Raw genomic sequence first — 16,856 nt, 5'->3', positions numbered from 1 at the left:
TAGATAAAAATGCTTTATAAGCATGTATGACTCTTCCCAGGTTTTATCTTCCTCTCCCCAACTTCTAAAACGTCTTGTTTGTAGACATTAAATAATCTTTCTTAAAGCTGTTAACCAAATACTTTATACATGAGCCACTAGAAGATCTATTTAGAATTGGTTAAAGTTCAAAGATGACTATATATGTACAACTGTTTTCTGTGCCCTGCCTGTATAGTTTGAGAAGGCAAACAAGTCAAAAATGAAAAATACACCCTGTGGCAACAAGCATGAATTTACATGCCGTATATAGGCACAATATCCAAAAGTTCATAAAAGATGAAGCTCAATTAGGGGCGCCTGGGTGGCTCAGTCGGTTAAGCCTCCGACTTCGCTCAGGTCATGATCTCATGGTCCGTGGGTTCGAGCCCCGCGTTGGGCTCTGGGCTGACGGCTCAGAGCCTGGAGCCTGTTTTGGATTCTGTGTCTCCCTCTTTCTCTGACCCTCCCCTATTCATGCTCTCTCTCTCTCTGTCTCAAAAATAAATAAATGTTAAAAAAAAAATTTTTTTAAAAGATGAGGCTCAATTAAAATATTCATGGAAATGTGCACTGTTGTTCAACATTTTAAAGTTAGGTGGTGTCTTACTACTTAACTACTGCCTTACAACTGGTCAGCAGAGATCGCTACCTGAACATAGTCCCAAATAAACATGACCTGTCTGATCCTGTAATTTATAAGTGTCCTTTCACCAATCCTTTTCCTTAGCTTTCTCTTCCACTTTTTTTTTTGTCTGTGTTTCATAAAGAGTTATAAGGATCTACATAGTAAAGGCACATATGTCAGATACAAGGATTTTAGAAGTCAGGACGGAAAAGCAATTGGGCAGATAAAAATGATTCTATAAAAAAAGACTGAATGGATTAATGCATACAATGTGCTAAAAACAATGTCTGATACACATTAAGTAATTCATGTTAGTTTTTGTTATTACTGATATTATTATTTCCGTAGGTGAGGGAAGTGGTATTGGTGTATCGGTAATACTGGTGTATTTTGACTCAACTCTGAGTCAAAAAACTAGGTTCAAAATAATAGATATATGATCACAAGCAAGTCATTTAAATTTTCTGGGCCTCACTCAGTGTCCTAATGTCCGAAAGAGTGACATTAGTACTTACGCTCATAAGTTATTAGGAGTATTAATGTGAAATATGATAATATATGTGAAAAGACTTTATAAATATAATAAGGATTTAATTCAATATAATTTCTTGACTTTTCTCCCACTACTGTACTTCTCCCTTGAGTCTATCTAATCCCCATGGTTCCAACTATCCAGGCTGTGTCTGCTTTCTGAGGGTTCCCTGGTACGTCAAAACCATATTAAGATTTCTTTGCACTATTATTCAATTCTATTCTATTCTATTCTATTCTATTCTATTCTATTCTATTCTCTCACACACACATACCACAAAACTTACTGGATTTCAGATCGGTTTCTTTCTTTTTCTCCTAGAATCCTATGTATTGTATCTTAAATAGTTCCCTGGACCTAGACTAATTCCAAACCCTACCACTTCTTTTATAAAGTCATTATTCATTCTCCAAACTGTGTAGTTTTCAGCTCTTTAAGAAAGACTTAGCTTAGTTTACCCAGATCCTCAGCTCCATAGCCTTAGTTACATGTAGCTACCTGATTCATTTTGATGTTGCATATGTTGCTCAAAATGTAGACTCTTGAGTCACATTCCTACAGATTCAATAGGTTTGCAGCATCCATGAATGATATTTTGAACAAGAATCCTGTGAGATTTCTGAAGCCAGTAGTCCCCTCAGTACACTGTGAAAAAACAATGAAATGTTTATAGAAAACTTAATATTGAGTCTTTCACCAGTCCCCTAGTCATATCTTTGCTCTTACTGTTGCCTTCTTTCCATCTCTAATTGTAAAACCTTGCTTATTTTTTGAGATCCAGCTCAAATGTGGTCTCCTAGTCAATTTCCCCCATACCTAACACAAATGTCCATTTCAATTGAATAAGATATGGAACATTATCAGCACTGGGGTACAAGGAAGGAAATATTGAGAGATCATAGAGTCTCTGGGCTTTACAAACCAAAGTTTTATATCTGAGTATCTGTCCTTGAGCTAATAGAAACTGGAAAGGAATACTGGCAGCTATATCAGGACCAACTACTGATAATGAGAAGTAAATAAAAAATATCTGTTAGCTAGAACACTGTACTAGTAAGGAGTAGTCAAGTGATAACCCCAGTGGTCTCAGGGAAAAAGATGGCTGGTTACACAACTACCTAAATGAGCTTATGCAGTTGGGATTGGCCATATAATAAATAACAAAGAGGAAATAAGAGAGAGAAAGAGAGCTAACAGTAGGGTTGGCAGTGACACACGAGAAGAGTAGAAGGCTTGGGTATAGTTAATAAGTGGCAAAATAGGGATTTGAACCCAGAGCAACCTAATTTCACCACACTAGTGGATTTTCAGACCTTGGTGTGACTTGGAATATAATTTAGGGAGTCTAGACATGGACTCAGGAATCTGCATTTAAAAAAGAACCAGTGCAAGTGGGAAGTCTGTAAATTATATGTGGGAAATGGTGAACTTTGCTTTTCACTGCTTGCTTGAGGTCCTATTTCTTTCCCTCTCCTCATATCTATGTCATCTTTTCAGAGGTATCCAACTACCTAGCAGGCCCAAGCATTAAAAAAATAAATTCACTGAACTCTTTCCTCTTTGCATCATCCTTGCAAGCTCTGGGTTCTTAAAATTAAACTCCTTTAAACTTCCCAAAATATGAAAGCAACTATCTTTCTGTGACAGTTTGGTAGTGGTCTCAGCCAGACATACTATTTCCTGAACGCTTAAGCTCATAAATACATTTTTTCTTTGTTAAAGTTAAATATCATCATCATCATCATCATCGCCTTACATTTTAGCAAGTGCCCACTATGTGCTAGGTGGCATGGAGCATATCATATTCTCTCTTAATCTTCAAAAGAAAACTGTAAGGTTGATATTATTATTTGTCAGAAGAAGAAATAGAGGCTTTGAGAGGGAAAAGTTAAGTAACCTTCTCAGTATAACCAACAGAATATGATAGTTTAAGCCACTACATGGGATTCGAACCCATGCAGTCAGAACCTAAACTCTGCGCTCTTAATTGCTCAACCCTATAGCTGGTGGAAACTCAGATATTTCATGACTACTTATAAGCTCATTATTGTCTACAATAACTGGTATAAGTCAAAGACACTGCCACAAAAATTTTAAAGGAAGGCAAAAGGACTTAGTTCAAAGCTAGAATTAAAATCCTTCGTGATATTAGAACATGCTTGGTAAACCCCTATTACCAAGCTTATACACTCATGATCAAGTATTTGCATGCTGCAAGATCCAGAGAAGTTTAATGATTTTAGAGGGAGACAAAATTGAAAAAAAATGAGTAACTCCAGTTAAGTCACATATGAGAACTTTTAAATTTCTGTAAGGCCTATTGCTATGTTAAATATCATGCATCATCTCACAACAGAAGAAAGTTTTTTCCATGTTATAGGAAAAATATGCAATGGAGAACATTTTGTTGTAAAATAAGTTATAAAACAATGTAATCAACAATAGCATCTATTGGCTGTCTTTGGAAGCAAAATAATCAGAACATTGGAAGAAATAAATCATTAAAAGTTTAAAAAGGAAAAGTTGCACTGAACTGTTCATAAATGTTCTTTATAAATTCATCAAAGATAACTAAAAAGAAAGTGAAGAAAACCATTTCCTCATGCATAATTCAGAATTGATTTTATAATATTCACTCCATTACTTTTAGCAAGTGAGCAAGTTAAAGGTATTTCTACTTTGGTATAGCCTATTTATAATGGGAATCAACTTCCTCACACACAATTTGAGGAATTTATAAAGGGCCAATCAAGGGGCACCTGGATGGCTCAGTTGGTTGTTTCCAACTCTCGATTTCAGCTCAGGTTATGGTCTTATGGTTCATGAGTTCAAGGCCCACATCCAGCTTTGTGCTGACAGCATGGAGCCTTCTTGGGATTCTCTTTCTCCCCCCCTCTCTCTGCCCTTCCGCTGTACTCTCTTTCTCAAAATAAACAAACTTAAAAAAAAGAAAAGGCCAATCAAGTGACCACCTGTGTTTTTGTGACCTGTTTCTAAAGTCCTGTGAAAAATAGATTAGTCTGGATCATGGAAAGAGCCTAGGCAGTAGAGTTAAACATTAATAGTAAAGTCAATCAAAGATGAAATAATCTGTTGAATGATGGTCTAGAAACAGCACAAGTTTAACCAACAGGATATTAAAAAAAAAACAAAAAACAAGAAACAATACGGTAATTAAGACAGGCCTGCCAAATGAGGAAGTACAAAAGTAAACCACTGCTATAATTTCTGTGGAAATCAAGTTTACTAGTTAATTCACATTTTCTTTACCAACATTAATAGTAGCTGACTTTTGTCCTTCCTATTAGAATAATGCTAAAGTAAAATCCAGGGTATGGATCCTGGCTCTGCAAATTTACTGGCTATAAGACCTCAACCAAGTTACCCAAATACTTTGAGACTTGGTTTTCTTATATGTAAAATGGGCATACTCTACCTATTTCACAGTGATGTAAGGACTATATGAGAGAAGAATGTGAAGTGCCTGACTTTGAACTTGGTACCTCCAAAACACTCAATAAATAGAAAGTCTTTCCACAATCATTTCCTCATTTTCTTCTACACATTCTTCAAACTCAACCCAAAGTTCTACCTTTCCTAGAATATATTTCAGGCACATTGATTTTCCTTATAGTATCTGAATTCTTATAGCAGTGGTTTCTGATCTGTGGTCGAGATCACTGTGAGGAGGGAAAAACAGAGTTGTTACTGTAAATGATTTACAAAGCTCTAAGTACAGAAAGCATTTTCTAGAAACTGAAAGAATAAGTCTTGCACTGAAACATTTGACTATGTTTTCCTATATATATATATATATATATATATAGAGAGAGAGAGAGAGAGAGACTTATGTAACTTAAAATACAAATTCATTTCAAAGCGCTACCAAATTCATGGTAGCTTTTGTTATTATTTACTTTCTTAATCAATGGATAATAAAAATTCAACTACTATTATGGTTTATTTCCATATTTATATTCTGAAAAGCTGTATCCCACTATTACAAGTGGCTCCATAGATGTATGATGCTCTCCAGTTGTTTACAGCAGACCTGGACTAGGGTGAAAGTGAGGCACTCACCTATAGTAAAATTTTAAGGGACTCCAAAAATCTTAATAATCAATATAAGTAATATTTTAAAGAAATTTGTAAAATAAAAATTAATGCAAAAAATATATGATGAAAAAAATCAAAATTTTAAATAGACACGATCCGACAAGGCCTTAAGGTCAAGTAAGTTAGGTATGTCAAGTCAGTTAGGTAAAGTAAGTTAGGTTAAGTGCAGGGTCAGATGCTGGTTCATAAACATATTAAGAATTTGATCCTGGGAGCGCTTGGGTGGCTCAGTTAAGCGTCTGACTTTGGTTCAGGTCATGATCTTGCGGTTTGTGGGTTCAAGCCCCGCATTGGGCTCTGTGTTGACAGCTCAGAGCCTGGAGCCTGTTTAGATTCTGTGTCTCCCTCTCTCTCTGCCCCTCAAGCTCAGTCTCTCTTTCTCTCTCAAAAATAAATAAACATTATTTTTTTTTTAAAAAAAGAATTTGATCCTGCATGTCTAAGGAAAAAGGAAATACTGTATCATTTTTTCACAATATGAAAAGTGTTTTATAAAGTGTTCAGCTAAATGTTTGAAAGGGCAAGCTAACCTATGCCTTGAGTGATTTCACAAAAACTGCTGTCTTAGCATGCAAAAACCAGAGCAAGCACAGAAGAGAGAATGAGAAGAGAAAGAGATGGGTATGCATTTGAAAATCTGAATTTAGTGGGCTGCCTGGGTGGCTCAGTCGGTTAAGTGTTAGACTTTGGCAGGTCATGATCTCATAGTACGTGGGTTTGAGTCCCACATTGGGCTCTGTGCTGACAGTTTGGAGCCTCAGGCCTGCTTCAGATTCTGTGCCTCCCTCTCTCTCTCTGCCCCTACTCTGCTTGTGCTCTGCCTCTGTCTCTCTCTCTCTCTCTCTCAATATAAGTAAATAAAAAATTTTTAATAAAAAGGAATAAAAAAGTCAAATTTAGTAATAAGAAAAAAAGTTCTGGGTGAGTATCAATTAAGCAATACAAATCTTGATGTTCAAGAAGGCTTACAGATAGCCTATTATTTTCCAAAGGGAAGGCAAATCATCTTTATCATCATTATCATCACTACTCTTTGTTGAATACTTACTGTATGCCAAGCATTCCACTGAGAGCTTCTTGTTTAGTCATCATAATGATCCTGTGATGTATGTGTAGACCTATTACCTTCATTTTATAAAGTGAGTTTCAGAGAGGAACTTGTATACAATGCTATACCTAGTAAAGGATTTTATAAACAACATGAATTTATCCAAATATATCTGTAATAATAATAATAACAAAAGCAATAATATCAAATAACATCAGTTATTGCTTTAAGCACTGTACTAACTATATTATCTTATTTAAACTTTAGAATAGCCAAGTAAGGTAGGTATTATTATCTCTGACTTACTGAGGCTTAGAAGTGTGCGTGTGTGTGTGTGTGTGTGTGTGTGTGTGTGTGTATTTGAAGCAAATTTCTAATCACAAGATGGAGCCATTCCTGACCGGGGTGCCATGTCAGGAAACTAAAATTGAGATAACTTTTGTGTTCCTATACATGTTCCACTTGGCCAGAAACACAGTATATCCAGTCAGCCAATCCCAAAATGCCAGGCCAACTCTGGGCCTTCTCACCCCAAACAAGTTTGACTATGTGGCCCCAACCAACTAGATATTTTCTATTTTTCTCTTCCTTGTTCTTTATTCTTTATCCTATAAAAGCTTCCTGCCTCTCTTCGTGCCCATTTTGCAGTTCTCTAAATGGAGACTGTCTGCTTCATGAAGTGTTAAGTAAAGTTTGTTTGTATTACCTAAATTGTTTAATCATTTTTAAAATACACACATATATACATATATGAATATACATATATATTTACCATTTACTATATGACAGGTATTATGCTAACTACCACACACATTATTTCATTTAATTACATTTGTTAATGTCCAGAGAATATTGCTACTGCAGCCTTGTACCCAAAGCTGACACTTTTTCAACTGGGGTCTTCTAACAGCTTGGCATTATTGTTTATGTGGCTGAGTTTCATATAAGGCTCACTTATGAAAACGAATAAACATTACAAAACCAAGACCAAAGAAGACTCTTGGAATTTAAATGTAATATATTCACATTTTAATCTCAAAACAAACTACCTAGCATGCTTGTGTGTTTTTTCTGACAACTATGTGTTATTTTTCTACCCTAATAATCAATTTTCTGATTATATGACATCAAATGAGTGTCCAAAATACAATTCTGACACTACCTGTAGTTAGATTAGATACCACAAATTGGAGGGCTCCGTCTCAGGACTGCCCTCAATTCAGATGCCAGCCACTTATTTCTACGAGTGGGAATCTCAGGAAGCCCATACTTCCAACTACAAATTCAAGGGTTCCCACAACTATCCCTGCTCAAGATCACTAGAACAATTCACAGAACTTAGGAAAGTTCTAGGGAAAAAAAACCTCTTACTATTAGTTTATTGTAAAGGATAGAAATGAGCAGCCAGATAAAAAGGTACATAGAGTGAGGTTTGGAAGAATGCCAAGTGCAAGAATTTTGTCCCTATTGAATTCGTGCATCAGCAATTCTCCTGGAATGTGAATATATTCACCAACTCAGAAGTTCCCCAAACCCTGTCATTTTGAAGATTTTATGAACATTTCAGTATATAGGCATGATTGATTAAATCACTGGCTACTAGTGATTGAACTCAATCTCTGGCCCAGCTCCACTCCCTAAGGGTGGGAATGAAACTTCCAACTCTCTAATCATTTGATTGTTTCTTCTGTAGCTCAGCTCTCATTCTGAAGATATGTTGAGGTCTTGCCCTGCCAAGAGCCACCATATTAGCATAAAATTAGGTGTGGTCATTATAAATAACAAAAAGCACTCTTATCATTCAGGAAACTCCAAGGATTTAGGAGTTCTGTGTCAGGAACAAAGGAATATATATATATATACATATATATATATATGCACACACACACGTACATATATATATATACATATATATATGTATATCTATACATACACATATATATGTTATACCACAATGGAATTCTAAAATTTAAATGACAAGTCATTGTGAAAACTGTTAGCACATTAATTTTGCACAAATTGAAATTGATCATTCTGTTTTGAACTTAACTACACTTAACTTTTCAGCAAAAATTTGACAAGCTCATCACAAAATTGATGATATAATCCCCATTTAATAGCACTTTAGTTAAACTAATAACTGCTAGCAGTTGGTAAGAGTTAGGAATCCTCCTTCTAATCAGCTATAGCAAAAAGTCAACTGTTTTGTAGCAGAGGACAAAAATCCCATAAAATAGTTTACTACTTTATTTAGATCCCTAGTTTAAATGGAAATGATTAAAAAAAGAAAATGTCCAAAACTATAACCTAATTTTTCTATTCTAAGAATGGCAACAGATACTGATATCTTCAAAAGCTAATAATTTATACAAAATGAAATTCAATTTTCTTCATTTAAAGCCTAATGTCACAGAGTTAGGCATGATGAGTATTCACTTGACTGCAAATTTACAAATAGAACTTCATCTGCAAATCCATATTTTTAGGTATATGTCTGGCGAAATGTGTCATTCTTGTCAACAGAAAACTATTTTCCTAAAAGAGTAAGAGTGGACAACACTTATATTCACAGACTTCTACTAAAATTATATTTAAACTTATTTCTATGTGAAAATGTTTCAAGAGCAACCCACTATAATTTTTCTGGCTTTTTTTTTTCTGTGGAGCCACAGACTACCAACTAGTGAATGTATCAGCCTTCAATATGTCAACACATTGTTCTCAGCAGCACTGACCTGGGAGTCAGTTGACTTGGAATCTAGTTCCTGAGCTGTAGCTCTTTATATATATATATATATATATAATGAGGTATTTTAAATAGCTAATTTCCAAGGAAGCTTCCTACTCTGTCATGCTGTTGTTTAATGAAGTCTTCCACTTTAACAGACAGAAAAGCCAGATAGAATAAGTGATGTGCAATTCTCCCTGAATCTTTATCTCCTCTAGAAAAGTAAGTTGGAAAAATAAGTTTTTCCTGAAGAGTGTTACATAAAGAAGTATACCTTCTAGTGACACTCTTTCAACAGAATAGTTCTCTACTTAGTTTACAGGGATGAAATTATTGATGTTAGAAGTACAAACAGCTAAAACTCTTCAACCTACTGTGACCTAATTCAGAACTCCAAGAGATCAATAATCTCATTTGGGGGAAAGTAACTATAGAAGATGCCTAGCATATTTTTGATCTTAAGGCAAGTGAGAGAAACCCAGCTTTCATCCCATTTGGCTCAGATTCAAGCTGAAATACAGGAATCCACTGGCGTATCTTCATGTCTAAGAGTCAGGGCCACACATTACAGAGATGAAAGTACTCAGGGTTTTTATGTTGAAAATAGTACTGCCAAGGGCGCTTGGATGGATCAGTCAGTTAAGCGTTTGACTTCGGCTCAGGTCATGATCTTGTGGTTCACGAGTTCGAGCCCCACATCGGGCTCTGTGCTGACGGCTCAGAGCCTGGAGCCTGCTTCAGATTCTGTGTCTCCCTCTCTCTCTGCCCCTCCCCCACTCATGCTGTGTCTCTCTCTGTCTCTCAAAAATAAATAAATGTTAAAAAAAATTAAGAAAATAGTACTGCCAACTCAGGTCATGATCCCATGGTTTGTGAGTTCAAGCCCAGCATTCGGCTCTGTACTAACAGCTCAGAGCCTGGAACCAGCTTGGGATTCTGTGTCTCCCTCTCTCTCTGCCCCTCCCCCACTCATATGCCATCTCTGTCTCTGTCTCTCTCTCTCTCTCAAAAGTAAATAAACAAAAAAAGAAAATAGTACTGCCAATATTATCACCACTTTAAACTTGTAGAGGATTTTAGAGTTTATAAAGTTTACCATAGTGTTCTCAAGGCTCTATTTAACCTATCTTGTGACTTGTATCCTAATTTTATCTCAAATTACTCAATTTGCTCTATCCACACCAGGGATTGCCTGTATTTTCAAATATGCCAAACTAATTTACTCTTCTAGGTCTTTGCAGTTGCTATTATTCTTCCTGAAATGTTTTTTTCTTGTATGTCATCTACCTGGTTCTTCCTTCTTTCCTTTCGGACTATACAATTATCATCTCAATAGTGAGACCTTCCCTGACCACACTACCTGAAGTAAGTCTCTTGTTATGCTCTTAAACTAAACCCTGACCTCTTCCTTCATGGCACTTATCACAAGTTGTAATTACATATTTCTTTATGTGTTTACCTCTTTAGTATATTTATTTTCCATTAGATGTAAGCTTAATGAAATCAAAAGCTTTATCAATCTTGTTCATTGCTGAATGCCCAGGGCCTAGCACAGAGCCAAGCACATAGAAAATGCTCAAAGTATAATGAATTAATATACATTCACTCATTCTTTATAACAACCTCTGGAATAGGAAGAGCAACTACTGGTATACTCATTTTCTAGTTGAGGTCACTCAGGTTCACAGAAATGAAATGATCTATAACATAGCTATGAATGGTGGAACTAAAACTCAACCTCTGAATTTCCTACTCAAAATCCAATGTACTTTCTACTACACCACATGTCTAGTAACTCCCTAATTACTAGTAATGCCATATCATTTAGTCATTGGCACCTCCTCCATAGCTTCTGGAAATGAATTCTAAGCACAAGAGATGAATATGCATTACAGACTTCCTTAAAAAAGAGTTACCCAATTGTCTATGTTCTTTTCAAAAGAGTACCTCCATTTCATCCAACCACTCAGGACTCCCAAATTTTAATAATAGCGTACCTTAAAATCTCTAAGTCCAAAATGTAATTTATAAGCTATAGCTCATGTGTCATTCTAATGTCATTTTGTTGAAAAAATAGAATTATATATTCAAATAATATGAACAAAGTAAAGTGGATTGAGTATGTACCATAGTTTAAAATGGACTGTTCTTCTTGTAAACACATTAATAATAATTACTACTAGGCGAGTCTATACATATTTATGGGCAATTCCTGTAATCATGTTTTCTAGAGCCCTAGTATCTAAAATTGCCTGCTTGATAAAATATACAAAAGAATGAAGCCACCCTCTGTCAGTTTATTTTGTAATGATTTCTTTAAATTAGAGAGTGCAGAAATCAAAAAAAATGAGTGAAGTATGTTATCCTGTGAGTTAACATTACAGACATTAGTTCACCATTTATTGTACTAAGCCCACTCTTGGCTTAGGCTATTTACCAGCATGTACAGCTTACCAAAACTGAAAAAAAGAATGACAATTTATTTTCAATTACATTATTTAAAGAGTATTTGTAATTTAAAAGTTATTATTTCTTAAAGCTTAAATAGCAAATGAATTTATTGTGCCTTTAAGACTTAACCAAAGACAGCAAGTAAGAAAATAAGTCATTTGTAGAGCAAAAGTAAAAACTGATTTTCTTTATGCTAGAAAGCTATCAAAAGTTCCATTTGATAGTTTGTTCAAGAATGTTTGTGCATTCTTCACATACACTCAAGCCCCAAGGGTTTTGCAAGAAATTAGGCAGGTTCTCTATTCTGAAGTAAATCTAGCAGAGTAAGGGCATATGGTAGTGGGAAATGTAAAGAACAAAACATTTTGGCTGTTTTTAAGTAGAAAAATAAAATGGAACTCTTAAATGAGAGATTAATTAATTGCTTTAGCAATGGCTTTAATAATCGCCTTCAGATCACAATAAAATGTGGCAGTTTTAAATTCAAAACTGAAAAATTTGCATGTTTTTAACTGATTTGGGGTCTAGCAAGCGATTATTCAACATTTGGCATTTGGCACTCCATTTTTCACAATGATACCATTGTTGTGAAAAGCCCAAAGCATTTATTTCAGGTACAATTTTACAAGTTTCCTCATGATAGGCTTAAGGGATCTGTAATACAGGCAATGTTAAATCCAACTTTACCTAAGAAAAATAAAAGTAGTGACAGAATCAAGTGAACTGGCTGAGAATATATGATTAATCAATGGAAGAGCAGGGAATTCTATTAGTTTCCTACTGTCACAATAACAAATTATTACAAATTTAGTGGCTTCGATCAACACAGATTTATTCACTTACAGCTCTGGAGGTGACAATTAGAAAATAGTCTAATGGGGCTTAAATCAAATGGTGGCAGGGTCAGTTACTTCTGAGGGCTCTAGATGGAATTTCATTTTCCTAGCCTCTTCTAGTTTCTAGAGGCTACCTGCACTTCTTGGTTTGTGACCCCTTCCTTGCATCACTCTAACCTCTTATTCCCATCATTATATGTCCTAAACACCCTTCTGTCATCAAATATTCCTTTGTCTCCTTCTTATTAGACCCTTGCAATTACATTTAGGGCCCACCTGTTAATCTAAAATAATCTCCCCATCTCGAAATCATTAATTTAATCATACCAGCAAAGTCCCTTTTGCCATATAAGGTAATATTAACAGGTCCTGGAGATTAGGACCTGGATATCTTTGGGAGCTAGAGTTCAGCCTATATCAGAATAAAATTGAATCCAAGCACATTCATGCTTCATCTACTAAACCAAGGATGACTTGCCCATGGCTGTATGGCCGCCATGAGTTCTTATTGGTTTTCTGTGTGACTCTGGGATTTTGGCAAAATAAATAACTATTTCTCTCTCTCTCTCTCTGTCTCTCTCTGTCTCTCTCATTTACACATTGTTAAAACAGATTATCAATGTTCTAATTTAAAATGACAATTTTCTTTAAATTAACATAGAATAAAAATAAAAATATAGATAAAGTATTTGAGTCAATTTTCAACACAGCATAACATTTTCATAGTAAAAAACCATATTGTTAAGTTCTACCTTTAAGATGGTCAGGAGTAGACCAAGATGTAGAGTAAAAGCCAGGCCTACATACCAACATTTGAAAAAGATGGCTGGTCAATAGCACTGCTAAGAATTTACGCAAGGGATACAGGATGCATAGGGGCACTTGTACCCCAATGTTTATAGCAGCACCTTCAACAATAGCCAAATTATGTAAAGAGCCTAAATTGTCCATCAACTGATGAATGGATACAGAAATTGTGCTTTATATACACAATGGAATAGTAGTACGTGGCAATCAGAAAGAATGAAATATGGCCTTTTGTAGCAACGTGGATGGAACTGGAGAGTGTTATGCTAAGTGAAATAAGTCATACAGAGAAGGACAGATACCATATGTATTCACTCTTATGTGGATCCTGAGAAACTTAACAGAAGACCATGGGGGAGGGGAAAAAAAAGAGGTTAGAGAGGGAGGGAGCCAAAACATAAGAGACTCTTAAAAACTGAGAACAAACTGAGGGTTGATGGGGGGTGGGAGGGAGAGGTGGTGGGTGATGGGTATTGAAGAGGGCACCTGTTGGGATGAGCACTGGGTGTTGTATGCAAACGAATTTAACAATAAATTTCATATTAAAAAAATAATAAAAATAAATGAAAGAAAGAAAGAAAGAAAGAAAGAAAGAAAGAAAGAAAGAAAGAAAGAAAAAGATGGCTGGTAATTACCTAGTGAGTTCAAGTATAGCAAATGAAAAAAATCTAGATAAATTAGATAATTCTTTATCCCTACGTCACCCCATCCTGCCCCCAAAACATTTTTACCTCTATAGATAAAAAATTTTTGGAGACTGCATCTGAATTATGAAGATTAGTTTTGATATAGGCAATTTATGTAAAATCACATTTGTTCTCCCAGTGATGTCACTGATGTGCTGTGTGACCTTGGTCAAGTATTTTTATCCTTCTGAAACTCAGTTTTATGTGTGAAATAAGTTTAAACAAGATGAAATTAAAAATTCCTTTCAGATAAAGTTATTACCATGAAGGACATAACCACCACCTAGAATAGATGTCCTTATTATAGTGAAATACAGAGCAATCTAAAAATACTAATTGAAACTAGCAAAATTTCTAATCCTCACTCTGCTACCATTTCTTTAAGAATTCCAGGGCTAGTCACTTAATATTATCATATCTTAGTTTTCTGCCATTCATTGATGCTTAACAACCTTCATATAAATTAAGTATTCTATTGTTTGCCATCTTCATGAAGCTTGGAGAATAGGGAGTATTATATTGCTTGTTAATTCTCCTTAATATGAGATGTGACCCATTTGTTTAGTCACAAAGATCTTAAGCATATAAAAGCAGGGAAACTTGCTTAAAATCTCTCTTGAGGAAGAAAATTTTGGAGATTAGACATTAAAATAGGTCTGTGCTGGGCTCCTTCTGTCAAGCTGTGTCCATATCTCTCTATATGACATAGTCAGAAAGTGTTCATATGGAGATTAAGTTATATTGACAATCCATAACATAATCACTCTGCCCAGTGATGTGTCTCTCTCAATAAAATAAGCAGGCATGCAGGCACAATTCCTATGATGCCAGATTAGATAGTTCAGGGCTCTGATCACAGTTTCATACAGACAATTGACAAATGATCAAATCATTGGAAAAATGCTCAACTGTTCCTTATTTCCTATAGGGAAATATCCTACTTCTTCATTACTGACAATATTTTAAAACCTCCTATTTTTAATCCTCTATTTTCAATTCTCTAAACTGAGACTATTTAATTTGAACATTGGTTTATTAGATTCTGTAACAAATTGCCACAAATTTAATGGCTTAAACTAACACGAATTTGATATCTTAAATTTCTGGAGGTCAGAAATCCAACATGTTATAATGGGCTAAAATCAAGGTGTTGGCAAGTTTGCATTCTCTTCTGGAAGCTCTAGAAAAGAATCCATTTTGTTGCTTTTTCCAGCTTCTAGAAGCTATCTGCATTCCTTGGCTCATGGCCTATTCTTCCATTTTCAATCCAGAAATGCCTGTCAAACTGTTCTCATATGACATCAATCTGATACTGACTCTCCTGTCTCTATCTTTTACTTATAACAAAACTAGTGATGACATCAGTCCCTTATGGTTAATCCAAGATAATTTCCCATCTCAAGATCTTTATTCACATCTGCAAAGTCCTTTTTGCCATGTAAGGTAATACAGTCACAGGTTCCAAAGATTAGGATGTGGACATCTTTGGGAGGCCATTACTCTGCCTACCATAATTGGTCTTAATACTAATTAATAATTAATCCATTGTGATTGTATGTAGGCATTCATCTATGTAAATTCACTCAGTGAATTCACCCAATAAAGGTGGCCATAGTAGCCCAATGATTGTAAAAATGCCTCTTCAATTTGCCCTAATAGAAAATAGGGGATTTGAAAATTACTATTCCACTTAATTATAATACATAGGCACAGCTCTTATCTCTATCACATTTATTCCAAGTGTCACTGCCATCAGAGTCTCTCTCAGTCACAAGGACAATCTGAACACACCATTAATCTTAATATGCTTTTGTTAAAATTTATTAAATTTCTCAGAAATACAAGTATATATATCCAAAAGTACATTGAATATTTACAGTAATTTTTCAGGATTAAAAACTTTAAAGATAATTAGTGAAGCTCAAATTAGAAGGTGGCAGCCAAGATGGTAAAAGGCCTAAAATATATGCATTATATGGAATACTTGAGAGAACTAAGAATGCTCAGTCTGGAGACAGATATTCAAAAAATATTTTCAAAAAACTATAAGGAGACATGATGTGGGTATTCCCTTAGATGAAGGGCTCTGATATCAAAGAGAGGATTTAGTACCAAAAAAAAAAAATCCAGACCACAAGGGAGAACTTAGAATGAACCACATTTTGGCTTAATTTGAAATTACTTTTATTTTATTTTTTAAAGTTTATTTATTTATTGAGAGACACAGAGAGAGAGAGGGCACAGGAGCTGCGGGGGAGCAGAGAAAGAAGGAGAGAGATAATCCCAAGCAGGCTCCGCACTGTCAGCACATGATGGGGCCTGATTCAGGGCATGATCTGATGAACCGTGAGATCATGACTTGGGCCAAAATCGAGTCTGATGCTTAGTCGACTGAGCTACCCAGGCACCCCTTAAAATTACATTTAATAACTGGAGTTGTCTAACAATGAAACAACCTGTTTGAATAATTAGTAGAAGTTGTATTTATTAACTTAGTCGTTAATAGTAGTAGTTGTGAACAGTTAGTAGTTAGTAGTAAAAGTTAACTGGAGCTGTTTAACAATGAAACAATCTGAAGAATTACTAGAAGTATTAATGAAGAAGGCAATATTAAAAACACTATTTAAAAAAGGATGTTGCACTGAATAAAATGTTGGACACACTGGGCTGTAGGTCCAGTTTACCCAGAAGATTCTATGAGTCTAGAATTAAACTTTGCCAATAGATACAATTTCTTCCACATAAGACCTTACACTAATGCTGCTTACTTTATTAAGGCAGCAACATCATTAGTAAAAGTAAAGCAACTGATCAACAAGCATTTACTGAATATCTCTTTTGGCTTCAGGATTGAAGACATATATGATATAGTTCTTATTCTCATAAAGTTTAGTGGAATGGTTAGAACATAGCCATAAAAAGATAATGGAAAATATGATGAGCAGCCCTCGTGAAACACACAGACAATAAGTGCTAAAGGAGTTTAGATGAAGAGAGAACTACATT

At 35.2% G+C, this 16,856-nt stretch overlaps 1 protein-coding gene across 2 annotated transcripts in view; it reads right to left on the bottom strand.

Moving 5' to 3' along the window:
• Positions 1–16,856, bottom strand: part of SH3BGRL (SH3 domain binding glutamate rich protein like) — an 84,826-nt gene that overhangs the window by 47,869 nt on the left and 20,101 nt on the right. The window contains exon 2 of one of the 2 annotated variants that reach the window (XM_047844900.1): positions 1,677–1,823. The exons of the other annotated variant lie outside the window; for it this stretch is intronic. Within the exon in view, the coding sequence (XP_047700856.1) occupies positions 1,677–1,685 (9 nt within the window). The 5' untranslated portion in view covers positions 1,686–1,823. The remainder of the gene's footprint in view (positions 1–1,676; positions 1,824–16,856) is intronic. 2 annotated transcript variants of the gene reach the window in all.

Source organism: Prionailurus viverrinus, chromosome X (genome assembly GCF_022837055.1).
Source record: "Prionailurus viverrinus isolate Anna chromosome X, UM_Priviv_1.0, whole genome shotgun sequence".
NCBI classification, from domain to species: domain Eukaryota; kingdom Metazoa; phylum Chordata; class Mammalia; order Carnivora; family Felidae; genus Prionailurus; species Prionailurus viverrinus.
This window is presented reverse-complemented; position numbering and strand designations above follow the sequence as displayed.